Consider the following 18,018-nt stretch of genomic DNA (forward strand, 5'->3'; position numbering starts at 1 on the left):
TTACAAAACAGGCGGACGCGCCAATCTTGCAATTGTTTCACTTCAATTTTTTGTTAAAACGTCAAATGCGTTTAAATAAGTGACACAGGGATAGCAAACACATTCAAAAGAAACAATTTCTATTTTGTCAACAGGAGCTTATTTACTAGCGCTTTTTCTTAAAACTGTCACGAGCTAATATTATTTGTTGACTCCTGGCATGGGTTTGATTTTGATATTAAGCCAAGCTGAATTGATTGAAGCTGGTTATAAAGCATCAATTAAGTTCAAATAGGACAATAAAAAGTACAGACTTTTTAAAAAGGGCTGTACTTTGAAATGTGATATTACAAATAAAGATGGTAAATACATGCCCCTTCAATACAAGGCCGTCGAACCATGTGATTTCTATTAGCCAATCAGCGCCTAAATCAATGTAATACTGAAGACGAATATAGGCCTATAAAAATTATAAACACTTTGAACAATTATGAAACGATAGGCTATACGTCATGTAATGTACTGTTCATTTATTTAACATTTTAAGGAGTGGGCTATAAGCTTAGCAAATATAGGCTATTAAAAAAAGAGAGGAGAAAAACTATAACACAGTAGTGAAAAGATAACCAAGTGAGACTATAAATTAAATGCAACTCGGCAGCCCACGTCTTTATTTTGCTTGTAAATAATCTTCTATTCCATCATCTCACCACCAGCATGTCTTACTTTTACCACACAATACACACACACACGCGCGCGCGCACGCAAGTTAGCCTATAATAGCATCACGAGTAAAACCAAACAAAAAATGAACAAGAGTCCAGCAGTGGCCTCGATTGAACATTTGCGGATTATCTGGATGACAAATAAATAAATAAATAAATATTGTGACAGTGGTTAAACCTGAGGCTAATGGATTACTGTAGGCCAATTTTTCTAGTATTTTAATCATTCTCATCGGCGTCTATCCAGTTATTGTTTTCGATCTGGTTTGAAATGGGGAAAAAACAGACACACGCGCACACACACACACACGCACACGTAACAGGCCCGCAGTGCGAATAAAAAGAGCAGCAGACAACAGAATCTCATATAAACATTTTTAAAAATATTTTACTATCATCTGTTTGGGATGAGGCTATATTCTCTGTTATAAAGCAAAAGGCGAAGGAAATATTTGAGGTCTTTCGCATTGGTGCGCAAATCATTCGTGTCATTCATAAAATAGGAGACACATTTGTTTATTTTTATTTTTTTGTAATGGGCCAACGGACCTTTAAAACGTTTAGAATGGACCAAGGCTACTCTGTCTCTTCAAGCAATTCTTGTTTAACCTCAAAATGCACGTCTTAAAATAATTTCTCGTGGTACGTCGTTTTGTAGTTTAGCATTTTGTCGTTTTCGCAGCTAGCAGAAGGCAACAAAAAAAAAAGGGAGCTTGCCGGGGCCCCTCGCCTTTATGCGCCAAAAAAATAGGAAGAGTTACTGCAGTGCAAATTCCTCTTTTTGTGAGAGGACAATTTACAACTTGACGCTCGACGCCTTTATGAGATTCTATGGCCTGTCATTGGACGCCACTGGTCATGTGTGCGAGGCAGCAAACGTCTTCATGGCTCTTTTGCTCATTTCCCATGCAGGCAGGCAGGCCGAACCCCCCCACCACCACCACCAACGCTTCACCCCGCCTCCCTCCCATCCCAGGTCCCCCCTCCTCCCTCCATCACCTCATTCTGCGTCTATTTGCTCTCCAAAGCGATATCGGTGGGTTCTTTCTGTCAAAATTGCCAGTCGTCTGCTCGCTTCATCGAAGTCAACTTCAGTCCAACGGCAACGAGGCGACGTCGACGATTAAACATGGATTATCCGACATCCATTTGTAAGTTTTTATGTACGTGTGTCTGTCTGAATGGGAAATCTGACAGCTTCCTGTTGCATGTAGTCATGCCAAGCAGAGTTTGGACGAACTGTCAAACGAGCTAATGATAATAATCACATTTTTTTTTTTTTGGGTGTATAATGAGAAAATGTTTTATTTTTGTGAAAGGAAGAAAAAAAAGTGCGTTTGATTGTGCAATACATTGTCTGCGTTTTGCAATCGATTGCTTCTGTCTGAGAGGTGCAAGTGCAAATGATTAGAAATGTTATGGAATTATTTTTTATACGTGTGTAGACTGTAAAAACGTGACAAAACGGGCCACTTTTGCGAACACGTTCTTGCCAATAATGCCCAACTGATATTAAAATCTTCCAAATAGCTTCGTATAATGCAAGTCTTTCCTTGGGGATGTTTTCTTCGCCGCTTTTCAGCTGCTGGAGATGGGCGCCGAGTGAACAAAGACAGTATTTCAGTGTGGCCTGACAGGCAGCTGCGAAAGTATTTACAGCCTGACTGCAATGCGGCAAAATGGAGGCTGCATGCTCAGCACAGACACAAGCAGCAGCAGAGTAGCCTGCAAACGCACATCGTTAGCATTTTTGCTTTGAGATTTGTTTTATTCAGTTCATATGTTATTTAAAAAAAAAAGGACTTTCAAACATCCTTACAGATTGCAATCTGCTCATATCAAATGCGGAAATTTGGATTTCGTTTGCCTGTCACATAATATTTGCAGTGTATTATTTTTTGATGTTATCTAAATCACACACCCATTAAGTTTAATGTTCAATTACACACATTTTGCCCACAAAGGCCTGTAAAGGCTTCAGTTCCGTCATGCACTGCAACAAATATACAACTCAAGTCAGCATCTGAAGCAGAGGCAAAGAAACATGTATTGTGAAATTTAACGAAATTAAATCCAAGTGAATGTAAATTTCGAACAGGTGCCTGCTTTAATATGCTTCTCGCATCACGACGGTGCACAAACATTTGGATGTTGGGAGGGAGAGAGTTGAAAAAGGGGGTGCAATACACCAGTATCCAGCAGGAGGCGGTGTTGCCCAACAGTCAGCCTCTGGTTGCCAATGGAGCTGAGCTCTGATTGGCTGGGAAGCACTGTCACATGACTATTTCTGCTTGTCCTTCTTAAAGGCGGTTTGGGGCCAGTTATTGACGTTTGTATACATGAATTCCTCTTTAAAACTGCTTATTAGTTTGAGATTTATTTAATCAATCATGTTGTGGTTGTACTGAAAGATGATATTTATGTTAAGTGAGGAGCAGAATACACACAACAGCTCCTGACATCATCATCATCCTCATGACCTTTCTCACATTGGAGGAAGATTGGTTGCATGCTGGAATTACGTCACTGTTTTGAGACAGCACTCACATAACTTAATTTAGTGAGTTCTAACCACGGTGCGAGAGACCATCAGATGTGCTGATCCACTTTCACTTGATTGAAAATGATTATAGCGTGACAAAAACAAGCTCCATGGTTTCATCAATCTATGCCAGCGACGTATAGTGACAGTCAGAACAGTTACATGTTCTTCCACTAGATGGCAGGGGATGCAATGAACGTGTTTCCACTTGTTACCATGCATGTGTTCAATTAAACAGGCCCGGATTTCAAACTAAATACTTTTGTGATTACATTGAAACAAGATCATTACTTGAGTGTGAAGTTGATTTGGATTACTAACAACCACCACCACCACTACTAATTGTTTTTTCTGCTACCACAACTACTTCTTAAACTATTACTCCTCCTATACTACGATTACTACTGCTAATGCTATACAACTACTACTAGCACTGCTTCTACTTCTAATACTGCTATTACCCCTCCTACTACTAGTATTACTATTACACTTCCTACCACTAGTACTGCTACTACTACTACAATTACGAATGCCCCTCCCATTACTATAGTACATCTACTACAATACAGTACTACTATGACTACTTGAATACTACTTCTACTAATAATATCATTCCTACTACTTGTACTGCCACTACAGTACTACAAATACTACTATTACCCCAATGACTACTAATAATAGAATTGATAATTGTTACACTGGCAGCTGCTACAACTACTACTAGACCAACAACAACAACAACAATAATAATAATAATAATAGGACATTATTACTATTATTTTTTAGCTGTGCTTAAAGAAATATCAATTAGCCTATTTGTATTCTATTACCACTCATCATCATCGTTACTAAATAAAAATATACGCTATTATTATTATTATTATAGTAAAATAAAAAAAATACGTTAAAAACTGAATATCCAACAAAATACAATAATTTAATTAAGAAATAGTAAAATAAAAAAAGTTTTTTTTTTATATATATTTTATTTTAAATTATATATTTTTAAATATATACCTTGATGCATATTTGAATCCTAATATTACGGACAGTAAAAATAATAATTATATTTTAAGCAATAGTAAATGTTTTTTTTTTTTTTTACCATTTTAAAAGTAACTTCTCCGGGTTCTTTAAGAAAAATGTCCATTTCTGTGCACACGTGTTCCCAGTGTCATGACAATTGTGACCTTCCTTCCTTTCTTTCTTTTTTTCCCTCCGTCCTTCCTTCCTCCTTCCTTCCTTCCTCACACGCATGCTCTGCAGCCATTCCTCATGAGGAAGTGCAACTTTGGCGGGTTATTTATGGGCCCGCGCGCTCTGGTGAGTGGCTGCGAGGAAACACGTGACGCCATTAAAGTTTGCTTTATGGCCGGTGGCTTGACAAGACAAAATATAATTCGCATTGTGTATTGGCGAGCGGCTCCAGATGGGCCGGAGAGGAGCGCGCGACGCCGGACGGCCGCGGAGCTCGACAAAAACGCCGCCGTTGGTGCCGGTGGTGTGTATAACGCGTGCGTGTGTGTGTTGCCGGCAGTGCGGTAAGACGGCGTTTTATCATTTGCTGCATGGGCGTATGATGTCACGCGCGCACCTAACGCTGTTTCCTGCGTGGAAAATGGGGGGCAGCTGTGGTGGGGGAGATATGGGGGGGGGTGGCGAGATCACGTTCTACATGACTTTCTTATGCTGCTTTTTTTGTGTGTGATTCAAATGTGATTTTAAATTCAACGCGTGGCTTTAAAAATACTGAAGCGTCTCTAGTGACCACTTAAATTGCGTTCCATCTTTGTTTACCGGCTTATCTTCAGTACATTGATGTACTGCTGCGTGAATGGTCTATTTTTCTAACAAGAATTGCCAATTATTATATAAAAATAAATACAATTAAAAAAAAAAGTGTCACGTGCGGCCTAAACCTCAAAGGGCCTGATGCATTTTTCAGTAGCATCAGTTCGACCAAAATAACTGCCGGAAATGACATCGAACAACTAAAACTTTGACTTATAGTTCAAACGACTTAATGTGGCACCACAATTCTGCTTTCCAATGCAGAAATCCCTGCTGAGTACGAAGAGGCCAAGACACTTTTTTTTTTTTTTTCCTTTCTGAGCGTTTGTTTGAAAAACGCTGACTGTATGATTCTTTTGTGCTGCATTTCGGCTTTGACCCGTCTCAAGTGCTGGCGGGCCCGGGCAAGGTGAAAGACAGGTCAGCCTGTCTCACGGACACACGTGTGCAATATTGCATCTTCTATGTTTATACTTCAACGAATTTGCAACGAATTTTGCCTTTGAAGTTAAAATGCTCTGTATAAAATGTCATCCTGTTCATACTAGTTTCAATTTGTCTTTTTTTTAATTTATTTTTTAGCAGCAATATTATTTTGTCAACATGTCCTACAGGGAATGACAGTTTATATTTTTGTGGATAAATTGAAACATCAGCTGGTCTTTTTTCGTCTTTAAATTAAAGTCACGACTTGCAATCTTATTCTCTTACATGCTCAGTTCAAACTGATATTTTGAGCAACATGACAAGAAAATCGAAGAAAAATGATCAAGGCTGTTTGATATGCACAATAATTAATCAGTAAGAGTGAAAGCTTGGCTGCAGAGCTGTGTAAGTAGCTGCCACTGAGTTTATAGTTAATGGCTAAAAAGAGAATTGGTCAACTTGTGCCCCCTTTGAGCTGTCAGAGGGCCTGAAAAATATATATTTTTTTGGGGTGGGGGTATAACTCTGAGCTGTGGAAATTTAGCTGGAAAATAACGGTGATTTTGAGGTTCTTCATAGCATCATTGGTGTTCCGCAGGGCTCATTTCTAGTTCCAAGGTGATTGTGGTATATCATTTTTTAGATACAATATTGCAAAATAGAACGATTGGTTAATAGTTGCTTCTAAACATCTAGAGTCATGATGATGAGGATTATTATTATTTTTTTTCATTATTTTTATTTTTTTTTTTAATGATGAAATTGGATTAAGACTGAAGGATTTCGGGCACCAAGCATGTGGAGGATCTCTGCACACACAAAAACCCCATGAAAGGTAACTTAAATTAGCTCAAGAAAATTAACTCTAATGCTAACTTTGAAGTTGAATGCATAGGTGGACTGATTTTTGCATTACAGATTAAATTTATCTACCAAATGGAAGATTCCTGCATAGAATCAAAACTGAACTTTGAAAAAGTGAGCAAACTTTTGCAATATTAATACAAAATGGGTGCAACTTTAGTTTTAGAAAATAATCTTAATTGCAGGGAGAACAGAGCAAGCTTCCTTATTTAATTTTTTTTTATTTTTTAATTTGACAGACCTAATTGAGTGGAATGCCAAGAAGAAGCCAGAATAACTGGGTCATTATCAACAGGCAAAATGGCGGAAATTGCAGGAAAACACACACACGGGAAGGAAGTATTTTGTGTGTGTGTGTGTGTGTGTGGGGGGGGGGGGGGTGCACGAATTTTCTCTTGTACACTCCACTTTTGATTGAGTTCATTTTGCTGATCTGAGGAAGGCCTCATGCCGTCGTCTATATATACCCTGTAGAACCGAATTTGTGTGATGCAAACCCAGTCACAGATTCGATTCTAGGGGAGTATATGGTCGATGAAAAGACTTCGATGTATTGACTTCCTCGTTGACGCCTTAACCTCTCTCATCTCGCACTTCGGTTTTGGATTGGATTGGATTCATGCTTGCTGCATGAACTCAACATCTCAACTTTGATCGAAGTTCAAGCGGTTAAACTTTGTTTTAAGTTTGGATTTTGTGATAGGCAATATGGCTGATTTGCATTTCATAACAAAGAATTGAACCCCTAACTTTAAAAAAAATATATAAAACTCAGCAAATTGTTTTGGAGCATTTCTGCCATAAATGTCAATAAATGATATTTACATGTTACCCCAACTTCAATTTAGTCCAAATTACACAAATTGTTGTTTTTTTGACAGTGATCATCGCACGGCCCCTCCCTCTCTTGTTTAATGAATGATTCCCAGAGGCTGACAATTGTTTGCGAGATGAAGGGATGAGATTGGTGTAACTTTTGGATGACCCCCCCCACACCCCTCCTTGACAAAGACAGTCGCCATCAATTGTCCTCACTCAGGGGGCTTCTTCTTTGTCGCTTTTCAACACAAGAGCTTGGTGGTTGGTGGTTGGTGGATGCCTTACTACTTTTTTTTTTTTGTTGTTGTATGTCTTCTTTTTTTTCGAAGTATAAAGTGGTTTTGTTCTCTCCCGGGTGGACTTCCAGACGTGCACGCAAGCAGATGTTTGAAGGTTTATTTTTCCTCCAGGAGTCTAATTAGGGGCATATTTGGAGAGGATGAAATTGCTCTTATGCTTTGTATGTTTACCCGTGCAAGCAGCTGCGTCACCTCCATTGGCCCGCGCAGTCACATGATCCGCTAACTTTATTCAGTTGACACCAAAGTAGGAGGGCTTTATGGAGGGAGGAAAAAAGACAACTGGAGAAAAATTAGTATTTTCTACCTTCACAAATTAATGGCCATGAGTTCGTTTATGGTCAACTCCAAGTATGTGGATCCTAAATTTCCTCCCTGCGAGGAATATTCGCAGAATAACTACATACCTGAGCAGGGTTCGGACTACTTCAACCCCTCGCAGGACGCTGACTTTCAGCACCCGGCCAGCTACCCACGCGCAAACTACACGGAGCAAGCGTTCGGCTGCAACGCAGTGCAGGAGTCCCCGCTCCAGCCGCGGGGTCACGTCCAAGACAGAATCCAAACGGAGCAAACGGAACCGGGCGAGACGGAACGCGTGGCTGGAGCCAGGATGTGTGGACAGCAGAACGCCAAGGGTCCGAACGGGGTCCAAGCGAAGCAGCCCGCGGTAGTTTACCCCTGGATGAAGAAAGTGCACGTCACCACGGGTGAGCTCGACTTGCTACTTCGGGAATCATGCGGTGTGATGTTTATGGGAGCGTTTGAAAGGCCTTGCCAATTACACGAGTCGTAAATTTGATAGCTGGGGGTGTGTGGGGGGGGGGGAAGCAGGCCGCGAAACAGGAGAACCTAAAAAGCTCCATTGCCTTTTTTTTGTGTGCGTAAAAAAAAAATGACCCCACTTTTCCCATTTCTTAAATAATAATCATTTGCAATTCCTTGCAGTGAATCCGGATTACACCGGTTCCGAGCCCAAACGCTCGAGGACGGCTTACACGCGCCAGCAAGTTCTGGAGCTGGAGAAGGAGTTCCACTTTAACCGCTACCTGACCAGAAGGCGCCGAATCGAGATCGCGCACACGCTTTGTCTGTCCGAGAGGCAGATTAAAATTTGGTTCCAGAATCGCAGGATGAAGTGGAAGAAGGACCACAAACTGCCCAACACCAAAGGCAGGTCGGTGCCGACCCCCAGCCACCTGCAAAGCCTCCACAAGGACAACCACGCTGACATTACGTCCTTATAAAACAACAATTTCACCTGCATGGACCGAAAGCCGTTTTTTTTCTTCACTTTTTTTTTTTTTTATTTAACGACAAAAATCAGTGTTGACCTGAGCCTGAGACGTGCAAAAAAACAACAACAAAGAAATCAATCAATCAGTGTTTTGCCTACCGGAGAGGTTCGACACACTTCCTGCTAAGAGGCGCCACAAATCCAAGCAAATTGTTATTTATTTTTTTGGGTGGGGGGGGGGGGGGGGGGTTCTTTGGATTTAAGATGTCGTCTCTCGTGGATTCACGCTGGCTTTAGGGGCTTTATTTAGCAGGCCATTCGTTCAGATTACACACATACAAAAAAAACCCGCACAATTTACTTGAAGAAAATCATCCATTTTCAATTTATATATTTCGCTCTTCTTCGTTGCTTGTTTGTTTTAACTTATTTTGTACAAAACACGTTTTTTTTTTTCCATTGCCTCCCAAACATTCCATGTATTGAATAGCCATTTGAATATTTTTTTTTGCTCTCTTCCATGTGAATTCCTTCCCCCAAAAAAATATTCATGCATGGCATCGAGTTGATTTGAAATATGGCGGATATTTAGGAGAATGTTGAATTTTATTTATTTGTTTAAAAAGGTGTACATTTACGATGAAATGAATGCTATCTTTTCTGTAATCTTTTACAAATTACACATTCGTGCATGGCTTTACGTCAAGATTCGTCTTAGTTTATTGTGAGAATGTTTTTACACAAAAAGGGTGGTGGGGGGGGGGGGGGGTTCATGTCAGGTAAAAAAAAGAAAGAAAAGAAAGCAAGAAAGAAAAAAGACGGATTTTTTCTCCCTTTTTTTTCTCTTCCTTTTTGGGGTTTTGTTTTTAAAGCCGTCATTGTGTGAAGACAAGAGAAGGCCCAGAAGCTGCCCAAGCTCGTGGAGGTTTTGCCGGGGAGGTATTTGAGGCGAAGGTCGGTGGCAGGTTCATCCAGGGGACACGCTCAAGCCGCGAGGGATGACCCCCGACACCCCCTGACCCGGCCGGACGAGCTGCATTTTCTCCCTTTTCGCCCTCACAAACAACTCCGTCAAGCATTTGGAAGCAAGTCGGTGCCTGATTTCTACAACGGAGTTCTTTCTATGTCCCTCCGCCAAAAAAGGCGCAGTATGATATTCCGATTGGCGTCCTTGTCAATACGCAATGTCTTTTATTGGTCTTATTTTTGTACATGCTTTCTACCTTGTATTTGTGCATCGGGATGTGAGAAGTATATTGGAAACAAATAAAGATTTTTACTGATTATGCATTTAAGTGATGGCAGAGGGAGTGTCTGATTTCAGTCGAGCAATTTAATCATTCAATTGAAGTATTTGTTTAAAAAAAATATGTGTCAGTGTTACTTGTGTTACTTAAAAAAACAAAAACAATATTTACCACGTAGTTTTTCTTATTTTTGTTTTATTTTGGCGCCTGAGGTGCTTTTGGAAAACATAGCACAAATGTGCGCCGTTTGGTTGCTCTCATTTCACGCATTTGCACGTAACGTGGACGAAAATGCATCGAATTGAACACAAATCCATTATGAATTGCTTATTTGGAGAATTTAGTAGGCTACAACCAGTTTCTGCAAAGAGAAATTTGACACAATATGGACTAATTTTCTCTCTTATAATCGAAGTCCTAACTTATTGTCATTTAAACCGAATTTCTCTTCTGTCCGTTTTTTGCTTGATTCCAAAATACAAACGCAGTCTTGTAAAGCATAGTGAGCACAAAATAATAATAATAATAATAATAATCTGAAAATGCTTTTTAAGTAAATCTGACTGGTTTGAGGGGAGAGAAATTTGCTTTCAGCTAAATTGAACCGGAAACCGCCATTTTCAATTAAATGTAGCCTATGAAAAAAAAAATTTAAAAAAAACTTAAGATGAACGAGAGTCATTTTTTTCAATGTAGGCCTATAGTATATATAGTATTTATTTATTTTTATTTATTTTTTTTTACATTTTTTTCCATGTACAATAGAGGCTACATAATGCCACATTCTTAAAAGTGCTGCAAGAAGAACACAATTTTGGTTAAAAAAAAAAAATGGACTGATCCACTTCTTAGGTGTCAATTTGACCTAACTTTTGTACATTTTTATGTACAAAACAATTCCAAAAATCGGGTTCTTTTGATACAAAAAGTGTGGCCAATTTGACCCAAATCGGTCATTTATTTATTTATTTATTTAATATACAACATTTGGTTACTTTTGACTCAAAGTTTTAAGGGTGCAGGTTAAATAAAAAAATATATAAAAAAATAAAAATACTAAAATGCCAATTCCCATCATCATAGGCGATTTTGTGTACACGTTGAATGTTTTTTTTTTTTTAATGATGACGTCATAAAATACGTTTAATTTCACGAGTGATGTGATTATTCGCTGTTCAGTGAAAAACATCCTGAACATGATTTCAAGTGGCGCCAATAACGAAAGACCTCACACCTTGTTGCAGCTCATATCAATATCACACAAAAGGCCTCGAACAAGACATGTGGATAACACCCCCCCCCCCACACACACACACACACACACGTCCACTCTCCATACTCCAAATCAAATCAAAGTGATGTCCTTGAACGCATCACACCGTCCACGATGGATGCAGGATAGATGCAAGGCGGCCCCCTACCCCCCCCCCCCCCCCCCCCCCACATTAGTATTCGCATATGATTGTATGGGAAAAGTATGTGATTGGACTACACATGTCGGGGTGAGCATCGGCGCTGACCTACATGTGCGAGCACCAATAAATGGCAGCCATAGGCAACGTGTGCCACTTGCAATGACAGCCGCATGCGCCGCCGCCGCCGCCGCTTCTCCCCATCCAGCCATATTTGACTCTCCTCTCTTTCCCTCCGCCTTCCTTCTTGACAACAACAGCGCTTCGTCTGTTTTTTAGTGGGGGGACATTCGCAGGAAAATCCACGCCGCGACAGCATCTCGCTGCAAGCTTGCTTACCCCCCCAGCCACCCTCCCACCCCCTTCCTTGTGTCAGATCACGTGACCGCTGCGATAATTAATGCAGCTCCCAGGCGCCCCCCTCGAAGCTCGGCGTCGTCATTAATCGCGAGGACTCTATCTAGACTTGAAAAACTGAAAAGATCTTCCTAAGGAAAAAGGGGGGCGAGGGGGGGGGGGCAATAATAGCTTCTAAGCAGCACAGCAGCGTCCGGAGCGACACATCCGAACCGATGGATGCTCGGGTAGGTCCGATTATTTTCCTGCATCTTGCGCGGGGGGATTATTTTGGATTTGTGGATGTGTATGCATGGCAAAAAAAATATTTCGTGTCAACGTGTAGAAAGAGTTTGACACTTGTGCATGGTGGTAAATCATTCCCAGTGATTCCTGAAAGGGTGTGAGGGTGGCAGAAAGGGGAGGAGGGAGTGGGGGGGCGAAAACTGTAAATCTTTCACTTTTATGACCCTGTGAACATATGCTGAATATTTTTCTTCACAGCAAGCACAAATGCTTTCCCATTGGCTGTGTTATGACAACAAGGTTACCTTTTCGAAATATGTGGCAAAAAATGTGAAATTCGAACCGTGCAAGATTTTTTTTTTGAATGGACTAAATATGACCGCATCTTTTTTTTTTTTTTGAGGTGGAGGAAGAACAAATCACGTGGACAAATATGCTCGCATCTCGCAGGGCACTGCCTTTATTTGTCATCATAAAGCTCCCCCCTCCTCCCCAAACCAAATATTCTACTGTTTAGCTCCCAAATCTACAACGGGGCCTTACACTTGAATTCCTGCTATTTCATTTGCTGATTGATTGCCAGCGAGTTTTTTTTTTTCCCCCTTTCCTTCTCTCCTCTCCTTGCTGTGCAGAAATAAGGATAACCCAATGTTGGCTTTTTATTGGTAGCTGAGTCCTCGCTGCACTCTTTCGGGAATACTGTCTTCACCGCTGTATGGAAATGTCTGCAAAAGAGCAAGATCAGGTTTAGGACAGCATTGTGTGCACACAAAAGGCGAGCTGAAGGATTTATTCGACCGCTTCGATCGTTTTCTTTTTTTTTTTTTTTTAACTGTAAATGATGAATTGACGCGCAAGGTAAGCAACTGCATGGCGCAAAGCAACCTTTAAGCAGGTTAATTTGATGCAAGCGTGATTTATTCCAAGCGGAGGCGGAGGAAGCCTCGTTAAATCCAACGCGGATGCAAGTGGATGCAGACCCTCAAAAAAGGAAGCTTCTTCATTTTTACAAAAAGGGGGAGAAAAAAAAAAAGCCAAATATGATGGAGACGGAAGCCGGTGCACTTTTCGGCTCATTTCCACGAGAGCCAGCCAGGGAAAAGTAGAAGGCACTTTTCTTCTTTTTGACTCCCGGATCGTAAATCACATTAATTTGTTGTCTTATCGTCACAATGGCGTTCGGCGTGATTTATGTGGTTTGAGCTGCGCGGCTTTGTTTAAAAAAAAAAAAAAAAAAAAAAGAAGAAAGAACCTCAAGGCTTGTGTTGAGATTCGCGGACAAAGGAAATGCGTTTATTTTCTACACTGTTTTCATTTTTTTTAAGCCTTTAATTTAAAAAGTCCTATTACAGTTTAATTCTTCTTATTTTCACATTGACGAATAAACAAAAACACGTTTTTTTTTTTTTAAATCACAATTCAGCTTTTTTTATGGCTTTTTAAATTAAAAGCGAATATTCGATTTTACCGTTACTAATTTCTATTTTTACCTTAACACTCGCTACTAATTTCAATTTTTTTTTTCCTGACGCCTCCCTACAAATAATTCTCGACTCCATCTTGGAGATAATAATCGCCTACATGGAGTCGGGCCTATTGTGTTGAGCAAACTTACCGTAGCAGCGCGTAGGCGAGGAACACTGCGCCTTGAATAGGCGAGCATGTCTGCTACTATAGTCGCCCAGTGGGCCGAAGCACTCGAGCGACCATACATCGACCCGCTTGGACAAATAATCCCACACCCGAGCCCTGTTTTCGGCATCACGTCGGAATTTCTGGACGCCGGCGATGTGCGCGTGTGAAGCAACATTGGGCGTTTGGGGGGGACATTTCGGGTTCTACTTAAAGCTTTCAAAAACGGCTCCTCGTTGTTCATTAAACGTCCACTTAAAAAGCTGCGTGACCCAAGAGGTCACAAAAAACAGCTTATGGCTGCTAAATATCTTCTTTGTGTTTAAAAGTGCACATGCGGGACTTTTTTTTTTTTTTTTCGAGGCTTGAAGCCATCACGTGACACGTTGGATTTATTAAGGGGGGATTTTTATTATTATTATTATTATTGCGCACATGTGTTTTTTTTAAATGAAACAATAAGCAGTGATAAATGCATTTGTGTTTTGCAGGTGGAGCTGGGAACGGTGATGAATTTTTAACAGACGTCACACACATTTACGCAGATTTTGGTGAGTAACACACACACACACACACACACACACACACAGCAAACAAACAAAGCCTTTTGTTGTTGTTTTTCCCTAACATAAAGTGAACCTTCAATGACCTAAACAGACACGAGGTATGGAAATGTCATTATTCACCTCCAAAACAAACCAAATACGATAATAATAATAATAATAAAAAATCACAAATGTAAAAATCCAACGATTCATTTCCGAGTAGTGCAATTTTTTGCTCAAATTCTCTCGATGGCGAGCAGGGTTCGCTTTATAAGAGCAGCTCGGCACCATATGAAATTCTTTCGCTTGCCTTCCACCTACGCGTGGTTGTTTTGCACTTGTAGTGTCGTGTGTGAGTGTGTGTGTGTGTGTGTGTGTGTGTGTGTGTACGACGCGCACATTTGCGCCCATAAATTTTGCCGCGGCGGTCCACAGTGACAGGTGCAATTGTTATGCAGCACGACGAGCACTACCACCAACATACACTATAAAGACTGCTTTGGATATTTACGATGTGACTTTAGGACGCCGATTACGACCTGGTCAGAAAAACGCAGCTTAATTATTTTCAATATTTGGACATTATAGTGTAGTTAATTAAATTGAATTGAATTTGTGTGTAAGAAAGAAAGGGACGTCAGTCAGTACAATGAATAAATAAATAAATAAATAAATAAATAAACAAACAAAATATATTATTGCCTCCTCTAAAAACAGTGGCCCGGTTAAAACCAAACCAAAATGGGCAAAAAAAAAAAAAGTATTGATACACTATTTAGGTCAATTTGACCATCCTAAAAATGTAATCGAATCATACGAAATAAACCGCCAAAAAGGGTCAAATTAACCCATTTTTGTACAAATAAAAAACAAAAGAAACAAATTTGGGTTAGATTGACCCAAGTAGTGGATTGGTCCAGTTTTGACCCGAATTGGGGTATTTGTGACCCTTTTTTTTTTTTTTAAGAGTGTCTTCTGAGTATGTAATAATTGGATTATTTGTTGCAAAATATGAGAAATAATATTTCACACTGCTGCAAATTCCAATCTAAAAACGAAATAACCGCGTCTGCACTCCGTCAACTGTTCTCTATTGAATTGTATTCGATTATGCAAGGTGTGACAAATGATCATACAAAATTGTGCCAGCCACGCCCACACAAAACGACACATAACTCCCCCCCCCCCCTCCTCACACACGCGTACACATTTCATTTATTGATATTAACAGTATTTTGGTCACCATGTGATCGGTTCTCATCTTGAACAATGCACGACGGCGCTTTGTTCAGTTTGTGATGAGTGAAAAGGCCATTGTGTGTTGCTGTGTCAAATGCTGATTCAGCTTCACACCAAAGCCCCACAGAGAGCCCTTTTGAGCCCAAGTTAAACTTTAACTGTTTTGTGTGCCCCCCCCCCCCCCCCAACAAAAAAAAAATGGACCTAACATGGCGCTGCAATGTGCACCACGAGTATTTTTGTTTTAATTTGAAAATACTGTATGTCGCTTCATATTTCTAGGTGACAGACTGGAGCCAAAGTGGGGGAGGCCAATCACGTGACAATTTGATGCCATTGGAGACACGCTCCCTGCTTGATTGTGTTTGAGTCATCCAACAAAAATGCAGAAAGCAACCTACTACGACAACTCTGGACTCTTCGGGGGCTACACGTACCCCAAGGCTGACTCGTACAACTACGCTCACCAGTCCTACCCCGCGGCCAACATCGACGCGGACTACCAGGGCTCCGTGTGCCCCATCCAGACCTCCGCCGTCAGGCCGCTGAGCCTGAAAGAGGCCGACTTAAATGGCGACTGCATGCGGCAAAGCAGCAGCAGCCAAAGTAACAATAACACGAATAGCAACAACAGTAGCAGCAGCAGCAGCAGCCAAGCGCCGAGCGTCGAGCAACAGCAGCAGGCCGGAGGAGCCCCGCTGCCACCCTCGCCCGGATCCACCGGCCCCGCGGCCCAGAAAAAGAAGCCGCCGCCGGGGAGCAGCAACGCGTCACCCGCCCTGACCAAGCAGATCTTCCCCTGGATGAAGGAGAGCCGGCAGAACGCCAAGGCGAAGACGAATAGCAACTGCCCCGCTACAGGTATGATGGATTGATGGAGCATGCGGTGCCAAACTCAAGGCCCGGGGGCTGGAGAAGTTCTGCTGCATCTTTTAAGTGGCCCTCAAAGAAAATCGTGTCACATTTATGTTTTTTTTTTGTTAAAAAAAATACTCATATTTCAATCACATGGAGATGCTTAAAACATTTTTTATGACCATTTTTTTTTTAAATGAACAATAGCTGATGTATTTTCCTTCGTTTGTGATTTTTCAATTCATCACACACACAAAAAAAAAAAGGTTCTAAATAGCATCCAAATTTGGTTCTTTAGCTTGTATACGCTTAGTTTCTATATACCATTAATAAAACTCCTGGAGCAAAAATAAAATAAAATAAAATAAAATTGGACCTAGTTCTTGGGCAAATTTGACCCAACTCTTGGTTGTTGGGGTGGGCTTGTACACACACTCAACACAAAATAAATAAATAAATAAATAAATAAAAAAGTTGAGTCAAATTGATCTTAGTGGATCGTTCCAATTATTATTTTTTAAAACTAATATTGGTAAATTTTTGACCCAGCAGTTTTATAACCATTGTCCATTGTGGAATAACACCAAATGGCAATTACAGTGATTTTAAACGGCATCATATTAAATTATATAAATCCGACAAATTCAGGGATATATGTAGGCTATACATATATATTAGGGCTGCACCAAACTATTGAAGTCATCAATTAATATTTCGATAGTTTTTGATGAATCAATACATTAATAGAATACCAGTAAGAACCAAGTGGTGCTATAGAGTACCTGTAGCGCAACGTTGAACCTCTAAAATATCTCAATTTTCATAAGAGTGGAAATGCAAGAACACGATGACGTCATTAGGCTATATGGTTTTACAATCAGCCCTCTGGCACAAACAGTATAACTCCAAAATGACATCCATGTTTTTTTTGTTTTGTTTCGTTTTTCTCGCAGGCGAGGTGAGCGACGAAAAGAGCCCGACCGGACCCGCATCCAAGCGGGTCCGAACCGCGTACACCAGCGCGCAGCTGGTGGAACTGGAAAAGGAGTTCCACTTCAACCGCTACCTCTGCCGCCCACGCAGAGTGGAGATGGCCAACCTGCTGAACCTGACCGAGCGCCAGATCAAGATCTGGTTCCAGAACAGGAGGATGAAGTACAAGAAGGACCAAAAGTCCAAAGGGATCGCGCACTCCCCCCTGGGGCACTCCCCAGACAGAAGCCCGCCGCTCAGCGGGGCCAATCACATGGGCTACTCGGGCCAGCTGGGCAACTCGCTGGCCTACGACGCGCCCTCGCCTCCGCCCTTCGCCAAGCCCCAGCAGAACATGTACGGCCTGGCCGCCTACACGGCCCCGCTGGGCGGCTGCATGCCCCAGCAGAAGCGCTACCAGAACGCCGAGTACGAGCACCACGCCATGCAGAGCGGCGGCGCCACCTTCGCCGGCGCCAACCTGCAGGGCAGCCCCGTGTACGTGGGCGGGAACTTTGTGGATTCCATGCCGGCGTCGGGGCCCGTGTTCAACCTGGGCCACCTTCCCCACCCGTCGTCCACCAGCGTGGACTACAGCTGCGCCGCCCAGATCCCGGGGAACCACCACCACGGACCCTGTGACCCCCACCCCACCTACACGGACCTCACCTCGCACCAAGCCACTCAGGGAAGGATTCAGGAAGCGCCCAAACTCACGCACTTGTAATAGAAGTGTGGATCAGTGTGAGTGTGTGTGTGTGCCAATATTACGTCGCGCTCTTTTTATTACCTCACTATTAATAACTCCGAGAGAGTCACCATCACAGTATTGATATGACTATTATTGTGTAT

The 18,018-nt window shown here is 41.5% G+C and overlaps 2 protein-coding genes across 2 annotated transcripts; both read left to right on the forward strand.

Annotated features, from left to right (window-relative positions):
- Positions 1-6,876: 6,876 nt before the first annotated feature.
- On the forward strand, positions 6,877-9,414 carry hoxd4a (homeobox D4a). The gene is made up of 2 exons (XM_077580645.1): positions 6,877-8,155; positions 8,394-9,414. Exons 1-2 carry the CDS (start codon positions 7,765-7,767, stop codon positions 8,690-8,692), a joined length of 690 nt encoding a protein of 229 aa, XP_077436771.1. The 5' UTR covers positions 6,877-7,764; the 3' UTR covers positions 8,693-9,414.
- Positions 9,415-12,450: 3,036 nt separating this feature from the next.
- On the forward strand, positions 12,451-18,018 carry hoxd3a (homeobox D3a). The gene is made up of 3 exons (XM_077580644.1): positions 12,451-14,106; positions 15,622-16,200; positions 17,148-18,018. Exons 2-3 carry the CDS (start codon positions 15,723-15,725, stop codon positions 17,891-17,893), a joined length of 1,224 nt encoding a protein of 407 aa, XP_077436770.1. The 5' UTR covers positions 12,451-14,106; positions 15,622-15,722; the 3' UTR covers positions 17,894-18,018.

Source organism: Vanacampus margaritifer, chromosome 11 (assembly GCF_051991255.1).
Source record: "Vanacampus margaritifer isolate UIUO_Vmar chromosome 11, RoL_Vmar_1.0, whole genome shotgun sequence".
Classification (NCBI taxonomy): Eukaryota; Metazoa; Chordata; class Actinopteri; order Syngnathiformes; family Syngnathidae; genus Vanacampus; species Vanacampus margaritifer.